The sequence below is a fragment of the Scyliorhinus torazame genome, chromosome 19, assembly GCF_047496885.1.
Source record: "Scyliorhinus torazame isolate Kashiwa2021f chromosome 19, sScyTor2.1, whole genome shotgun sequence".
Lineage (NCBI taxonomy): Eukaryota > Metazoa > Chordata > Chondrichthyes > Carcharhiniformes > Scyliorhinidae > Scyliorhinus > Scyliorhinus torazame.
Window position 1 is genome coordinate 97,084,430 of NC_092725.1, and position 16,920 is coordinate 97,101,349.

Here is a 16,920-nt window from a genome sequence, read left to right on the forward strand (position 1 = left end):
TTACTGTAGACGCTTGCCGTCTCCAAGGCCTGTCAATTTCAATGGGCCCTTTAACTTGCCTGATTTACAGCGACTAGAGTGGCACAGTGGTTAGCACTGCTGCGTCACAGCTCCAGGGTCCCAGGTTCACATCTGGCTTTGGGTGACTGTCTGTGTGGAGTTTACATTTTCTCCCCGTGTCTGTGTGGGTTTCCTCTGGGTGTTCTGGTTTCATAGAACATAGAACATTACAGCGCAGTACAGGCCCTTAGGCCCTCGATGTTACGCCGACCTGTGAAACCAATCGAAAGCCCATCTACACTATTCCATTATCATCCATATGTTTATCCGATGACCATTTAAATGTCCTTAATTTTGGCGAGTCCACTACTGTTGCCCTTACTACTCTCTGAGTAAAGAACCTGTCTCTGACATCTGTCCTATATCTATCTCCCCTCAATTTAGAGCTATGTCTCCTCATGCTAGCCGTCACCATCTGAGGAAAAAGGCTCTCACTGTCCACCCTATCTAATCCTCTGATCATCTTGTATGTCTCTATTAAGTCACCTCTTAACCTTCTCTCTAACGAAAACAGCCTCAAGTCCCTCAGCCTTTCCTCATAAGATCTTCCCTCCATACCAGGCAACACCCTGGTAAATCTCCTCTGCACCCTTTCCAATGCTTCCACATCCTTCCTATAATGCGGTGACCAGAACTGCACGCAATACTCCAAATGCGGCCGCACCAGAGTTTTGTACAGCTGCAACATGAGCTCATGGCTCCGAAACTCCCTCTACCAATAAAAGCTAACACACCGTACGCCTTCTTAACAACCCTATCAACCTGGGTAGCGACTTTCAGGGATCTATGTACATGGACACCGAGATCTCTCTGCTCATCCACACTACCAAGAATCTTACCATTAGCCCAGTACTCTGTATTCCTGTTACTCCTTCCAAAATGAATCACCTCACACTTTTCCGCATTAAACTCCATTTGCCACCTCTCAGCCCAGCTCTACAGCTTATCTATGTCCCTCTGTAACCTGCAACATCCTTCCGCACTGTCCACAATTCCACCGACTTTCGTGTCATCCGCAAATTTACTCGCCCATCCTTCTACGCCCTCCTCCAGGTCATTTATAAAAATGACAAACAGCAGTGTCTCTCACAGTCCAAAGATGTGCAGGGTAGGTAGATTGGCCATGATAAATTGCCCTTAGTGTCCAAAAGGTTAAGTGGGGTTACTGGCTTGCGGGGATGGGATGGCGGCTTGGGCTTAAGTGGGGTGGTCATTCCAAGGGCCGGTGCAGACTCGATGGGCTGAATGGCCACCTTCTGCACTGTAAATTCTATGATTCTATGAACTAGCTTTTTTAGAAAAAGTGACATGACCTTCAATCTGACAGATCTGGACTGCGATGCTGAGTCTCGATGCTGCCTGGAACTCTGAGTCAGAAGGTCAGGTGAGACAGGCACGGAAGAAAACTATGAAGACAGTGGACACAGAGTGGCAATCTGGTTGATTACCACTTTCAAGGAAGTTATGGAAGTTATGTGATTTATCGGAACAACATATAGAAACATGCTTTTTGTTTCAGGAACTCCTAAGCAGAACATCACTGGAGACTCAGAAATTGGATCTTATGGCTGAGGTGTCAAATCTGAAGATAAAGCTGGGTGCGATGGAAAAAGACAGGCTGGAATATGAGGTGGAATATGAGGAGAGATATAAAGATACTGAGGTGAGAAAAATATGCAGAACATATTTTTACTCTAATTACTGGAGCTCCTCTCTTTCTCTCTCTCTCTCTGCCCACTCCTCTCTCTCTCTCTCTCTGACCCCTTCTCTCTCTCTCTCTCTCTCTCTCTGCCCCTCTCTCTGACCCCTCTCAATCTGTCTCTCTCTCTCCCTCACTCTCCGCCTCTCCCTCTCTCTGCCTCTTCCCCCCCCCCTCTCCCCCTCTCTGCCTCTTCCCCCCCCCCCTCTCCCCCTCTCTCTCCCCCTCTCTCTCCCCCTCTCTCTCCCCCTCTCTCTCCCCCTCTCTCTCCCCCTCTCTCTCCCCCTCTCTCTCCCCCTCTCTCTCCCCCTCTCTCTCCCCCTCTCTCTCCCCCTCTCCCTCCCCCTCTCTCTCCCCCTCTCTCTCCCCCTCTCTCTCCCCCTCTCTCTCCCCCTCTCTCTCCCCCTCTCTCCCCCTCTCTCTCCCCCTCTCTCTCCCCCTCTCTCTCCCCCTCTCTCCCCCCCTCTCTCCCCCCCTCTCTCCCCCCCTCTCTCCCCCCCTCTCTCCCCCCCTCTCTCCCCCCCTCTCTCCCCCCCTCTCTCCCCCCCTCTCTCCCCCCCTCTCTCCCCCCCTCTCTCCCCCACTCTCTCCCCCCACTCTCTCCCCCCACTCTCTCCCCCCACTCTCTCCCCCCCACTCTCTCCCCCCCACTCTCTTCCCCCCCACTCTCTTCCCCCCCACTCTCTTCCCCCCCACTCTCTTCCCCCCCCACTCTCTTCCCCCCACTCTCTCCCCCCACTCTGTCCCCCACTCTGTCTCCCCCCACTCTGTCCCCCACTCTGTCTCCCCCTCACTCTCTCCCCCTCACTCTCTCCCCCTCACCCTCTCCCCCTCACCCTCTCCCCCTCACCCTCTCCCCCTCACCCTCTCCCCCTCACTCTCTCCCCCACCTCTCTCCCTCTCACTCTCTCCCCCACCTCTCTCCCCCACCTCTCTCCCCCACCTCTCTCCCCCACCTCTCTCCCCCACCTCTCTCCCCCACCTCTCTCCCCCACCTCTCTCCCCCACCTCTCTTCCCCCCCCTCTCTTCCCCCCCCCCCTCTCTCTCACCCACTCTCTCCTCCCTCTCTCTCTAACCCCTCTCCTCCTCTCTTTGCCCCTCTCTGCCTCCCTCTTTGCCCCTCTCTCTCTCTCTCTCTCTCTTCCCCCCCCCTCCCTCCCTCACCTTGCCCCACCTCTTAATTTCCTGTCTGAACCTATTTTAAATCCAATTTCCTTAACTTGTGTTTCCATGAATGATTTGGTTCATACCTTTTGAATTTCGGTCATGCAGCATTTCTAAATTTTTTATCAATTATTGTAACACTTTGCAGCAGACTTGTTGGAGCATGACAGTAAGCCCTGTTTAGGGCAGGAATCAAATGTCAGCTATGGTTCCTACTTCAGATTGCTAGCAATGTAGCTGCTCTTGATGGAAATTACATGAGGGCATGATTGAGCTTGACTGTACTGGCCCATGGGATTCAATAAGTAATAATACATCAGTTCATTGTTGGGACTTTGCTCATTCTAAACTTGAATTCATAAGGTCTAAACTGCTTGGTTCAATTCCTGCCTCTCAGCTGATTTTGTCTGTCTACTGTGAGACTTCTTTGAAAAAACTCTTCTAAATAAAATCAATGGATAGAACATTTGGAAAGTAGTTGGTCAGTTCTGTAGCACTGATATTGGTTCTGAACGGATGTGAACAAGACCTTGATTGTTCACCTTGATATTGTCCACTGTTTAGATTATTCTGAACAGTAAATGTGAAAATCAATTTATACAGGCAAGAATTTTAGTTTCTAAAGCCATAGCACATTTAGTACAAATGTTTGTCCTGCTATAGACTTCAGCTTAAACTTTGTGGTGTCTGTATTTTCTTTAAAAACTGCTCATCCTATCCATGATTTCTTTTTTCCACTACTCTTATCAGCTCTTTTTCTACTCTTATTTAATTCGCCTTGTGTTCTACAGTCATTGTTTAACCTAATAACAGAGCTGAGACAGCAGATGGAGAAATTGGAAGTGGAGCTAGCATTATTCCAGGAAAAGAGGTCGCGGTTTGGGGATCAAGAGGTGACTGCACAACAAAGGATGCAAGATTGCTTTAGCATCTTAACGCATGTTCATGTTTGATTGCTTTGAGAAGGAGAAAAATTTAAATTAAGATTACAGTAGCACATCACTCTGCCTATTGCTGCATTCATTACCCTGTATTGTCAAATCAAATAAACTATTAACTGCTTGTATCTGGCGAGGTCAGTGAGAAGCATGGATGATCAAAAGGTCGTGCCAGCCCAACAAACGCCTTGTATCCACAGACCATATATTGATTGCAATGTGCATTCAACCCAGCTCATTGAACCCATGAGAAGATGAGAAGGGTTCTGTAAAATATATCTTTTATTCCTCAACTGCACCCTGTCTCCCTCCCCATGGAGTGTGAAACTAAAATACACATCTAACCTTACATTTGTCATCAATGATGATGAGACGTTGTGCTACTCTCAGGAGCTTGACGTGCATTCTCTTCATAGTGTTTATGTGCAAAAGAGTGATAAGACCATAAGACATAGGAGCAGAAGTAAGGCCATTCGGCCCGTCGAGTCCACTCCACCATTCAATCATGGCTGATTTCAACTCCACTCTGACCCCTCTGATCATCTAGATGTGCTTTTAAAAAAAATACTGCTAATCAGCAAACAATTTGTTTTGTATGTTTCAGTGCCTGGAGAAGGAGTGAAGAAAATTTTAATTCAAAATCTTGCATGAAACCTTTTGATTTTGTACTAATGCTGAAAATCTAGATTAAATAATACACTTGCCCAAATGAAATTAATATATTTGGAATTTCATGTCATATTTTCTCTCATTAAAAATGTGATTGAGTCTCTCTCCCACTGCCCAAGAACATCTGTCACACTTCTGAGCCACCTCCAATCTGTTGCTTTTTAAAATCAGGATATAAAAAATAAAAATGTCTGGTTGGAATGTATCCCAACACAAGTTCAGGCTTGTTCTAGATTTTGTTAGTGAATGGCCTTAGTTGAGTGCAACATTTTGAGTTAGAATTGAATTTATGGTAGTATTTAGTATTCCATGCTACAACTTGAAGAAAACCTGTACGTTTAAACCATGGCAGAATGAGTTGCTTTGGTTGGTTACATAAGAGTTTGAGTGTGTATGAATAAATCGTGGTCACCAACTACATAGAAACTGAAGTACCAGTTCCCAGATGTGGTGAGATTGAAGATTTAAGAAGCAGTGGTTTCTCTTCTTTCCCACTTTCCCCTCTTCCCACTCCACTTTTCTCCTCTCTGCACTTTGCTCCTTTAGTTCTTTATCTTTGCCTGCTAAATTTGCTGAACAATCATCTATCTGCTCTCTTCCTGCTCCTCCACACACACATCACCACTTTATCCCAACAGTGTATTGGTACCAAACCCTGCCCCTCAGCTGTGATAATTATTTGCCGATTTCCCATTGCTGAGCTGGGAAACCGGCACAGACCTGGGGAGACCAATAGCAAAGGGAAGCTCAGGTATGCAACTGCAGCGCACAGGAAGGGGAGACCCATGAAGGCCCATTGCGGAAGAAGAAGTGGGAAACCACAGGGGCACAATGATGGCAGTTAGGGAAAGTGATTGTGGTGATGCGGCAGTGGTGGGAGATGTATTAGAGTCCCAATTTGAGACAATAGGCAGAGGAGAGGGTCAAGATGGGTACCAGGCTGAGGGTACAGTATTAAAAGATTTAAAAAATTAACTATAGTGTTGGTTGCAAGAGGAAACATATCTGCTCACCAAATATAAAAATTGAGATTCATTGGAGGAAACTTGGAGGAACAGAAAAACCGTCTAATGTTCGGAGAGCTGAAAGGCGAGTATGGCGGTTAGTATATCTACATTCAACTTTAGGTTAAAAGAAAGAAGTAAATATGAAATACTTTGTTGAATCTAAATACATATCTTGGGAGAGAATTCGTGCAGGCCATACCAAGCATTTCCTCCATTTAAGTATTTGGAGTTTATTCCTGGGTGCACAGGCTAGTAATTTGAGAAATCTGGCACACTTTCCCTTCCATGGAGGAACTTTGCTTGTGTATTGGAAATTAAAATATTAAATATAGAAGTGAATGAACTGTTTGGAATTCAATTGAATCCATTTCTACTGACACAACGCACTAGTGTTTATAGATCATAACCCCCTACGTTGTGAAATATTTATATTCCCATGTTTATCTTGGTTTGATTATAGGCAAGAGTATAACCTTTTTAAAGTGTATGTGTTTGTAAAGATTGTGCTGTAATTTAGACTGTTTTAATACTGAAATGTCCGGGTCCTCTGCTAAAATCTGGTACATTGCACAGCTGCAGGAACTCTGCATATTTGCACAGTTGATGTAATCTAATTAACAAATTCCAAGATGTTAAGCTCCCCACCCATGCCTGTATGCATGCCAGCAGATTCATTTTAACTTGCTCAGTAAATAGCTCTTAATCATTTTAGTTTCATTTGCATGGTCTGAAGCTCTCAGCAATAATATTTAAACAGTGAATGCAAAGTCTATTGAAATAAATCAGTCACACTTAGTTGGATTAGTGCCTGGGTTCACAACTGTAATATTATACATAATTGTATGAGGGAAAAATAATTTATTCATGGATAATAGAATCCTTACAGCGCAGAAGGAGACCATAGAATCTGCACCAAATCTGAAAGAGCACCCTACCTATGTACACTCCCCACCCTATCCCCCTAACGCCACCAAACCTGCAGATCTTTGGACTGTGGGAGGAAACCGGAGCACCTGAAGGAAACCCATGCAGACACTGGGAGAACGTACAAACTCCACAAATAACCCAAGGCCAGAATTGAACCCAGGTCTCTGGCACTGTGCCACTTGCCACTGTGCCTGCCGGCCGCTGTGCCGGCCACTGAGTAATAAGGTTAATTTAAGCATTTTGAATCTATAATTGTATCTCATCTTACGAATAATTTGTGGTCAATTGATTGTACATGCAAATTGAAACTTTCGCTCCTTTGTTTTAGGGGTTATTTCATGAGGTTAATGATCTAAGAGTGAAGGTAGTTGAAATGGAAAATGAAAAAACTCAGTTTGAAAAGAAGCTGAAATCAACCAAGGTAAGAAGATATACTAAAGTTTGTGATTTTATTGTGTTGTTAAAGAGGAAATGATTAAAGTGGTTCATCATTATTGGGATAAGGTCCTTCATTTTAAGGCAGTCACCATTGAATGCCCCTCCCATATCACCATAGCATCTTATTCCTCAATTCTTCCCAAGCCATGAGCCTCTATTGATAAGGTAGACATCATAAGATCATGAATTTGCCATACCGTATTATACTGGAATCTGTGCTTCATGTACAATAGTTTATAGTGAATCTCAACTGCCCTTAAATAGGCAACAGCACCCACTTCCGTGCAACGTAGTTGGTGCATTTTAAAGAATGCTTACATTTTGAGAGATTTGAAATACAAATCTCCAATCCTTAAATTTGGATTGCAAAGCTCTTTAAATCTTTTATTCATAGGTATATAATTGCTCGTGTGTCTGCAACATGCTAGAGCAATTTGAAACTAAGCCTGTGGACTGCTCTCCCTGCCTTTTGTTGGTTCAAATGGAACAGCATGTGCAGATAAAAGGGGGTTGGATTGTTCTAGTTTTGGAAATGGGAAATTAAACCAACATCATGCCCACCATGTTCGTTCTTTTCTGAAGTCATCATCCTAAACTGGTGTAAAAATGTAAACCGTTCTTTCGTTTTATTAGCAGCTTTCATTTAGTTTAACGGTTGCTTTGTAAACTTTTGTAGGTGCGTTTGAAAGTAACCTCTACCCAAGGAGAGAAGCATAAAAAGAAAATGCTGGAAGCACTCATTTTAAAAATAACAGGAGTACTTTATGAGCATACTTTTGTTGTGTTTATTGAATACATTTGATTTGATACTTTATTCTTGGTGGGCTGTCATTGTTTTCCTTCATGTACAGACATAGAACATAGAAAAAAAATACAGCACAGAACAGGCCCTTCGGCCCACGATGTTGTGCCGAACCTTTCTCCTAGATTAATCATAGATTATCATTGAATTTACACTGTTTCTTTTTACATATGGTTGGTAATATCAGGACAATGATGCAGTGCATGGCTTGCCTTAAAAAGGGGGTGGGATAAATTTCACTTTATGGCGGTGGTGATCTTTTAATTCAGTCAATTTCATAGGAGCCATTCCATTACAGTACATAGTTGCACCATCTTATGATCTGCATTTTCCGATCACACTTTATTTGCATAAATTATTAGTTTATCTTCAGAAATGTCTTTTGAGTGACAAAATTCTAATACTGAGGATAAAATGGGATGGATTATAGAAGAGACAAGTTTATTGTTCCAAATAGGTGTTAACACAGAAGTTACAGTAATATTCTTGTGGAGCTCTTCATAAGTTAACAGTGAGAGGTTTTGAGCTCACTAAAGTACACTCATTACAATGATAGCATCTACATGATGGCTTTCTAGAGAATTAATCCCGCTGCGCATTATTGAGCCAGATCTGACTCTGAACCTACATTTTTTTTGTAGTTTGTTAACTTAAGTTAAACTTTATATGTCGTAAAGTTTTAGCCCTGATGCTAATATCTAGAGTGTTGGCATTTTAACCCTGAGATGAGGTTTTTTTTTTCTAAATAAATTAAAACATCCAGTCTGTGATACTGTGGTTACTCAAAAAATGCCATTGAGATGCCTGGAGGTGTTCTGTTACTGTGATAGGGCGATGCATGTGTTTTGTAAAATAAGATATAAAAAAGCTCGAGGATCTCCAGTTTTTCCCTCTCTCATCCTTCACAATTCTATTTTCATCTTTTCTTGGTGGTTTTGTGTGAGAAACTTTCCCATTTTGCTAGGTCTTTACTAACAAATTGCCAATATAGCAGCTGGGACCCACAACAGTAGGCATGTTCTTGATTGGATAAAGGCTAATGATGCATGTTATCTCCTTGGTGAATACTTACTTTGACTCTGTCATGAAGAAAACCAGGTCAAACTCATGATATACTTTGTGGACTAACATCCAGTAGAACTCATCAAACTTCCAAGGGATGTGGTTTCAGGCATTAAAAGGATTTGTTTAATGCGCCATTCCCTACAAATATTCTTTGCTTAGGATTCTTGTGTTTGAAAGACTGATGCATATTTGTGTAAATATTTAAAGAGCTACTGTTCTGCAAATAGTGGAATGATGCTTCTGAGCAGTATACCTCAGGTACTCCAGCTTTGCCTCTTTCAGCCTCTAGCTTTCTATTTTTGTATTCCCTCATTTCTACCAGTCATTAATGGCTAAGCTCTCTAGCCTGAAAATCAAGGTTGGTCAGATGCAGTACGAGAAGCAGCGAATGGAACAAAAATCTCAAGCAGTAAAGGTGTGGTGGGTTTTGGCTTATAAAGCTGTGCTGTAACGTTTGCCTGAACTGTTTTACTGTGTGTTTCTGTCCATACATGTGTGTCTTTGAAAAGATTGAAAGGAATTAAAATAACCTTTTTGCATGGAACTGTGATTCCTGATGATTGTTTTTTTGCACAGCCTTGTTTTTCTAAAATAGCTCCATTTATAAAAATTAAAAAAAATCCTAGGTAACGTAAGCATAATGCAGCAATTATGGAATATGCAATCTCTGTTCTGACACTCTGTTCTGCTTTTTCAGCATGCAATGCTTTTCACCTCTGGTTCTGTCGAACTCTTGCATTATGTCTGTGCATTCGTATTTATCGTAATTTGATGTATTCCACCTGTCTGCATGTGTTATTAGCAAAGTTGTTTTCAAAAGCTTTTTGATTTAATCCAGTAAGAAAATGATGTTGAAGATTCAATTTCTTTACTGAAAGCTCGTGTATAATTTAATTTTTTTAATGTATGGTATACTGATGAGAATTAGTTGCTATCGATGTCCACTCCGTTCTGGAGTTTTGATTTGCCCATATCGTTTTTTCTAAACTTGCATCTCAATTTGGTGTGCAGACTTATAACTTACTCGGGCCGTTTTACACAAAAGTATAATCCTATGAAAATTCAACAGCTTTAATACATTCTGAAACTGGGGTGGGCAATCCTTACCACCAAAGTTCCTGTCCAACATATGATTTTTGTTAAAGTGCAAAAAATGTTTATTTAGCAGATGTTGGACATTTTTAGCTAAATGCCATTTTGTGGTCAGAATTCAAGAATGTGGAAGGGGCGGGGTGGCGGAGGAGGAGAGAACATCTCTATCCAGTGGACAGCCTAATCATTTGCCCTCTATTCTCCAGTCTCAAGTAATGGTGATGTCCTGAAGTGACAAATAGTGGAGGAAAAATACTTTTTGAAAATTCAGGCAAGGTACGGGAGCTATTCTCCTCATCTTCCCCGAGCAATGAAGCAAGCTTTAGGCAGCAATGCTACATTGATACGATATATTGTTAGACTTAGCGCAACTCGAGTCTCAATCCCCCCATACATAGAACATTGGACTGGTCAGGATCACAAAAGATAAGTTACAAAATGTCGGGTGGCTTCAAAGTTTAGAGGCCTCATCCTCCATCAGTTGCACTAATGAACCATTGGGTATTTATGATGCTCTGCAGGACTAGAAGCAAGCAAACATAAATCTATATATTTAAAAAGGGATCTATATCAGAGCCCATTAACTTAACATTGATAATAGGTAAGTGCTCGTTGTATAATAATATAACCACCAGGGGCAGCATGGTGGCGCTAACAAAAAAAGCTAACGTTTCGAGTCCGGATGACCCTTTGTCAAAGGGTCATCTGGACTCGAAATGTTCGCTCTTTTCTCTCCTTACAGATGCTGCCAGACCCCTGCTGAGATTTTCCAGCATTTTCTCTTTGGATTTCAGATTCCAGCATCCGCAGTAATTTGCTTTTATCGTTTATTAGGCTAGAGAAGTGTTGGACAAAATCTATTTCATAGGAATTCTAGTGCATATATCTGGAATCTTTGCAACATTTATGTAGTACAAGCCTGGAGATTTGGGGGATTTATTGCAAGAGGTTTTTGAATTTTCATTTTATTATTAGCAGTTTGTTAAAGGTCGATTTCTAACCAAAGAAATTTGAGTTCATTTACCTATTGCTTCTTGGAATACCATGTGATAAAGTTCTATGGTATATATGCGAGGATAGGATGGGTGGGAAAGAGAGACTAAGGAATGACTTGGGTTAGCTTATCTTGCTCAATGGCATTAAAGGTATTTTTGAAAAATGTTCCCTGACTATCCTACTGTGAACCGTTAGACCTAAAGGTTAATCTGACGGCCTGCACCTTTGAGTCTTAAAAGAAGTGGCAGCCGCAATAGAGGCATTGGTTATAATCTCCAAAATTCCTTGAATTCTGGAAGGGACCCAGTAAATTGGAAAATAGCAGATGAAAGCTCTTTATCCAAAAAAGGAGGCAGACAGAAAATAGGAAACTATGGGCCAGTTTGCCCAACGTCTGTCATAGGGAAATTATTCGAATCGATTATTAAGGAGGCTGTAGTGGTATAATTAGAAAATCATAATGGGTTCAGGCAGTGTGAACATGGTTTTGTGAAAGTGAAATCAGGTTTAATTAAGTTAGAGTTCTTGAGGAAGTAACAAGCAAGCTGGATAAAGGGGAATCTGTAGATGTGGCGTACCCAGATTTCTAAAAGGCATTTGATAAGATGCCATATCAATGGTTACTACACAAAATAAAAGTTTGTGATGCTTTTAGGGGATGACCTATCAATGGAGGGTTGGCCAGAAAGCAGAGAATAGAAATAAATGGATCATTTTCAAGCTGGCAAGCTATGGAGTGGAGTGCCACAGGCATCAGTGCTAGAGCCTCAACTTTTTATAATCTATTTCAATGACTTGGATGAAGTATCAAAACAGAAGTAGTTTTAAGGAATCTATATTTGTATTCTTGAATATTCAAAATAAGGTATAAATTTAAGTGGGTTTAATTTAATAGTTCTGTTTAAGGAAGGGTAAATCAATGGTTAAATTCATGTTAGACAGGTATTTGCACCTGAAGTTTTGGTTGCAGTTAAAACTGGTTTCTATTGTGTTGAGAAAGTTTACAGCGTGAAAAATAAAGCTTGGAGAAGGAAAGATATTGCTCAGCAACAAAGGGCACTTTTAGGGTAGGAAGGCTAGGAAGCGAAGAGCTGATGAGGTTGACTATAGAAAAGCCACAAAAAGGAAGCGATTGTAAGTTTTGGTGTTATTTCCAGTTTCTGAAGTAATAGTATTCTGTTGGGGACTGAGTACCTGAATTTTGTGTAGCAGTTTGGATACTGCGGCAATGCAAGTTGGAGGAATCCTGAAAGGACAGTTGGAAAACCTGGAGGAGACACCTTGTTTGACAGAATAGTGAGGAAACCTGGAGGTGGATCCTTGATGAAAACAGCTAAGAAAAAGCATTGATATGGAAGAAGATTTTCAAGTGTGCCTTTTTAAATGGAATTTGAAAACACCTATGACAATCATCTGGGGGCATTTGAGGATAAATCCATGGAAAATTGATTGAGTGGCACCTGTCCTTTGGTTGCAGAGTGGGGTGTTGTCTGATCACAGTTAGCCATGGGTTTAAATGGATTGGGTTTATTGTGAACATTACAGCAAAAGAGATTTTGTGTAACCTGTGTTATCTTTAAAATCCGTGTACATTTGTGAAGATAAGGGGGAGTTGAGGAGTATTGTAGTATAGTTAAGCTTTTCATGTTTAACATTTTCTGTTGTTAAAATCTAATTGGCAGTCCTGTAGCTGATCATAGAAACCCTACAGTGCAGAAGGAGGCCATTCGGCCCATTGAGTCTGCACCGACCATCCAAAAGAGCACCCTACCTATGCCCATGCCCTCTCTCTATCCCCATAACCCGATAACCCCAACTAACCTTTATGACACTGAAGAGGCAATTTTAGCACTGCCAATCCACCTAACGTGCACATCTTTGAACTGTGTCAGGAAGCCGGAGCACCTGGAGGAAACCTACTCAGACATGGGGGAGAGTTTGCAAACTCCACACAGTCACCCAAGGCTGGACTGGGTCCCTGGCGCTGAGTCAGCAGTGCTAACCACTGTGCCACCGTGCCGCCCCGGTTATTCAGTTTTTGTAAAACAAAGTTTAAGTTACGATCTTGGAGCCAGGATTCCGTTCTGGGATTTTCCTGTCCAGTTATAACGTCAACTGGATCGTAACAGAAGGGACCAAAAGTATGATAGCTTAATTTGCTGATGACATCAAGCTAGGTAGGAAAATAAGTTGGAAAGAGGAGGCAAAGAGCCGACAAAGGGATAGTGATAAGTGAATGGGCAAAAAATTGGCAGATGGACTATGTAAGAAAATGTGAACTTGTCCATTTGACAGGAAGAATAGAAAAGAGGTTTACTATTTAATAGAGGAGAGATTGTAGAACTCGCTGGCAGAGGGGGATCTGGGTGCCCTGGTACGTGAATCACAAAATGTTAGTATGCAGGTACAGCAGTAATTAGGAAGGAAAATGGAATATTTGTATTTATTTCCAGCGGAATAGAATATTAAAGTCAGGAAGTTTTACTGCATTTGTACATAGCCTAGTAAAACTGCATCTGGAAGTACTGTATACAGGAGAGTTGAGGGTTATGGGAGGGGCAGACAGGAAAGTGCAATTACAAACACAATCAGATCAACTGTGATCTTATCAAATAGTGGAGCAGGCTCAAAGGTCAAATGGCCTCTTCCTGTTCCTAACTTGGACATTGCTTGGCAAAGAAATATGTTTTCCATCTTAAGAATGTTCGCCAAATTCAATTTAAATCTCTCTTGTTGATTATGCTGTTACACTTGGCTGCAATGTGAAGAGTAGACAGGGGGCTCTTAAGCCACTTAAAAGACTGCAATCATTTTATTATTTGTGTTGTGCAATCACCGCTAAAGACATTATTCTTTGTTGTGATGTAGGATGAGCTGGTGCAGCTGAAGGAACAATTGGAGCAGAAAGATACGGAGATCAAAAGACTGTGCTCAGAAATGTGTTTCAAAACTGAAATAGATGAAAGTGACAGTGGAACAGGTAAGAGGTATAATTCCTTGATCATCGGTGTTAGAAAATTCAGAGGTGTTGACTTAAGTTTGTATTTTAAATAGAGCAATTCCCTGCTCCTTTATAACTGGATAATTTTCAAGTCCCATATACCATCTACAATTCATTTGTTTTTGCATATATTTCTATTCATTCTCATGATGTGGGTGTCACTGATGAAGCCAGCATTTATTGTGCATCCATTTTATGTATAATAAATAATATATTAAAAGCCTTGTGTAAGACGTATAATTCCTGTCCGCAAATATTTCTGTTTCAATGACATTTCGGACACTTTCTCAACTTTTATTATAACTTAACATTTACATTACCAATTCAATTTTTTTGTACCAAATCCATCTAAGTTGATTTTATCGGAGTTTTGTCTAATTTGACCAAAGATCTGCGGGTTAATAATCTGCCTATCTAGTTGCATGACGACCATTGGCAAAAATAAATATAGATTTTTGTCCTCATGCTGCAGGTCGGGTTCTGCATTTTGAAAGATTTGGAATGTGCTCCTTCGCAGCTGGAAATATTCATGTATTTAATGTGGTTTTAAATTTGCCCTTTTTTTGGTAAACTAACAAGACTACTTTTTTTCTTGTGCCTATATTACATGACCTGTGTGAATTTCCTGCACAGAGGAAAGTTATAAAAAGAAGCTGAAGGAGAAAAGTAAGGTCTTGGTGTCTCATTATGTGAATGCGTAATGATTGCATCCAGTGCCTATGGGTGATGTTATGCTATTGCTATTGCAGCAATTTGCATGCTCGATTGAGAAACCTTTTTTCTTCATCATCTGTAATCTTGAGTTGTAGCATTGGAGTAAGAGGTCAAATTTGAGAATTTGGAAGAAGTAGTTTTGTACATCCTGCATCAAATCTGCTTGACATATTTAAACTGAAAAATGTACTGGTTACAGAAATCCCTCTTTGAGTGTTATTACGTGCTGAGGGTGGGAAATTGAGAATAATTGCCTCAATCCTCCAATTTTGCCTTGAATGCATCTAGAGATCGCATGATAAGTCTGTGGATTCATTATTTGTGCTAAATACAACTGAAATTGATAGAGGCAATTTACACCTATGCCTTTTCCAGTAGTTAATGAACATTTAAATCTCTTCATGCTAAAGGTTACAGATGAGTCCTTGTTTTGGTTTTGTGCTGTTTTGTATTTTATACCCTTGCATGGCTGCTCATTACACTTCACTGTGCTGCAAACACTCTTAATTATGCCAAATGTAATGTAATATTTATTCATCAACAAAGGAATCATGAACTTGTTTCTGATAACTTTATCATAGAACATTAGGTTTAGGTAACAAAGTCCCAGATGCCTTGCAGTTGAGTCAGTGGCAAGGCAGCAGTGTTTATGGTGGGATTAGAGGGCTTTGCTCTTCAAATATATTTTTAGTTTGAAATGGAGTCAATGGTCTTTTTTTGGATTTGTATTTGTTTATTGTCACGTGTACCTAGGTACAGTGAAAAGTATTTTTCTGCGAGCAACGCAACAGATCGTTAAGTACATGGGAAGAAAAAGGAATAAAAGAAAATACATAATAGGGCAACACAAGGTATACAATGTAACTACATAATCACCGGCATCAGATGAAGCATGCAGGGGTGTAGTGTTAATGAGGTCAGTCCATAAGAGGGTCATTTAGGAGTCGTAACAGCGGGGAAGAAGCTGTTTTTGAGTCTGTTTGTGCGTGTTCTCAGACTTCTGTATCTCCTGCCCAATGGAAGAAGTTGGAAGTGTGAGTAAGCCGGGTGGGAGGGGTCTTTGATTATGCTGCCCGCATTCCCCAGGCAGGGAGGTGTAGATGGAGTCAATGGATGGGAGGCAGGTTCGTGTGATGGACTCTCATTGAAAGGCTTGAGTAGTTTCTATAATTTTTCAAATACTGGTTCTGCAAGATTTTAGTACTGAATATGGTCAATTAGAATTTCTTTTATAGGTGATGTCCTTGAATAATTCAGAACAGCGAGTTGCATTTTATTTATATTATGATCTAGGCTTTATTTCTCCAGTTGCTTGCCTTTTCAGCCAATCTTTCTCATTTATCCCATACTGTGCCTATTTCAGGCATTCTTCCCTTTATCAAGGTCGTGCTGGCTCTACTTAATCAAAATATTCATTAATTTTATCTAAGGATTTTAAGAGCATGAGTATAAAGATCAACTCACTGATCTATCATTGCTTGGCTTGTCCAAAGGGGACATCTTGGTCATTCCTTATTCCAATTTTGCAATTTGCGTATTTTAACAGCATCAAACCACTGATCTATCCACATTGGAGTTTTGAAAATTTTCCTCATTTGTAAAACCAGTATTTACTTAGTCACTCTGTCAAACCCTAATCCTCCACAACTAAACTCACCATCGTGGATAGTTCTTTTAATTATTCATTTACTTTTTATTTGTTTATAAAATCCTTTACTATTTCTATTGTTGGCCTTACCTATATAATATGTCTTCCTTTCTAAGTTTTAGTTTACTTTTATCTCTTTTGTTTCTCCATCGAACTTTATACTTCAATGCATCTCTCTTCCCCCTTCTGAGAATTAACATTTTGTACTCCAGTGTAATTCAGATTAACAACAGATAATCTTCAAATGTATCAACTTGTTTGCGAACTTCACCTAGTTAATTTGGGCCAGAACCTCTTGCCTCGTGGAATGTTGCCTTTTTCCAGCCCTCTTTGAACCTTAGTTTTAATTTTCCGTTCATGCACCGAACCGAATTATGCTGCGGCAACCGCTTCCTAATTTTCATTCCTCATTAAAAGTACAATGTTCATATTGGAAAAACAGCAGCTATAAAAAATGTGTTGGTGAAAAACTTCAGAATCTTAATGCTCTTTTTGAAAGAAAAACATTTATTATAACTTTTTGCAGTGGTTATGAATGTATTTATAATTTTGTTTCTTAGCTTGAAATATGCATTTACATCAACGCTTTCTTGAAATATGCATTTTCAAATTCCATTTGCAGCAAGCATCCATTTTGGTTTTACCTAATGCTATGTTTAAAGGTTAATATTGCGCTGCTTGATTTTCAATAAATATGCA

The 16,920-nt window shown here is 40.7% G+C and overlaps 1 protein-coding gene across 13 annotated transcripts in view; it reads left to right on the forward strand.

The window, feature by feature from the left end:
- ppfibp1b (PPFIA binding protein 1b) overlaps positions 1-16,920 on the forward strand; it is a 189,397-nt gene that overhangs the window by 122,750 nt on the left and 49,727 nt on the right. For 4 of the 13 annotated variants that reach the window (XM_072484860.1, XM_072484863.1, XM_072484861.1 and 1 more), the window contains exons 6-11: positions 1,580-1,723; positions 3,716-3,817; positions 6,794-6,886; positions 9,093-9,185; positions 13,727-13,838; positions 14,493-14,525. In XM_072484860.1, the coding sequence (XP_072340961.1) occupies positions 1,580-1,723; positions 3,716-3,817; positions 6,794-6,886; positions 9,093-9,185; positions 13,727-13,838; positions 14,493-14,525 (577 nt within the window). The remainder of the gene's footprint in view (positions 1-1,579; positions 1,724-3,715; positions 3,818-6,793; positions 6,887-9,092; positions 9,186-13,726; positions 13,839-14,492; positions 14,526-16,920) is intronic. The other 9 variants (XM_072484869.1, XM_072484872.1, XM_072484870.1 and 6 more) reach the window with 5 other exon arrangements.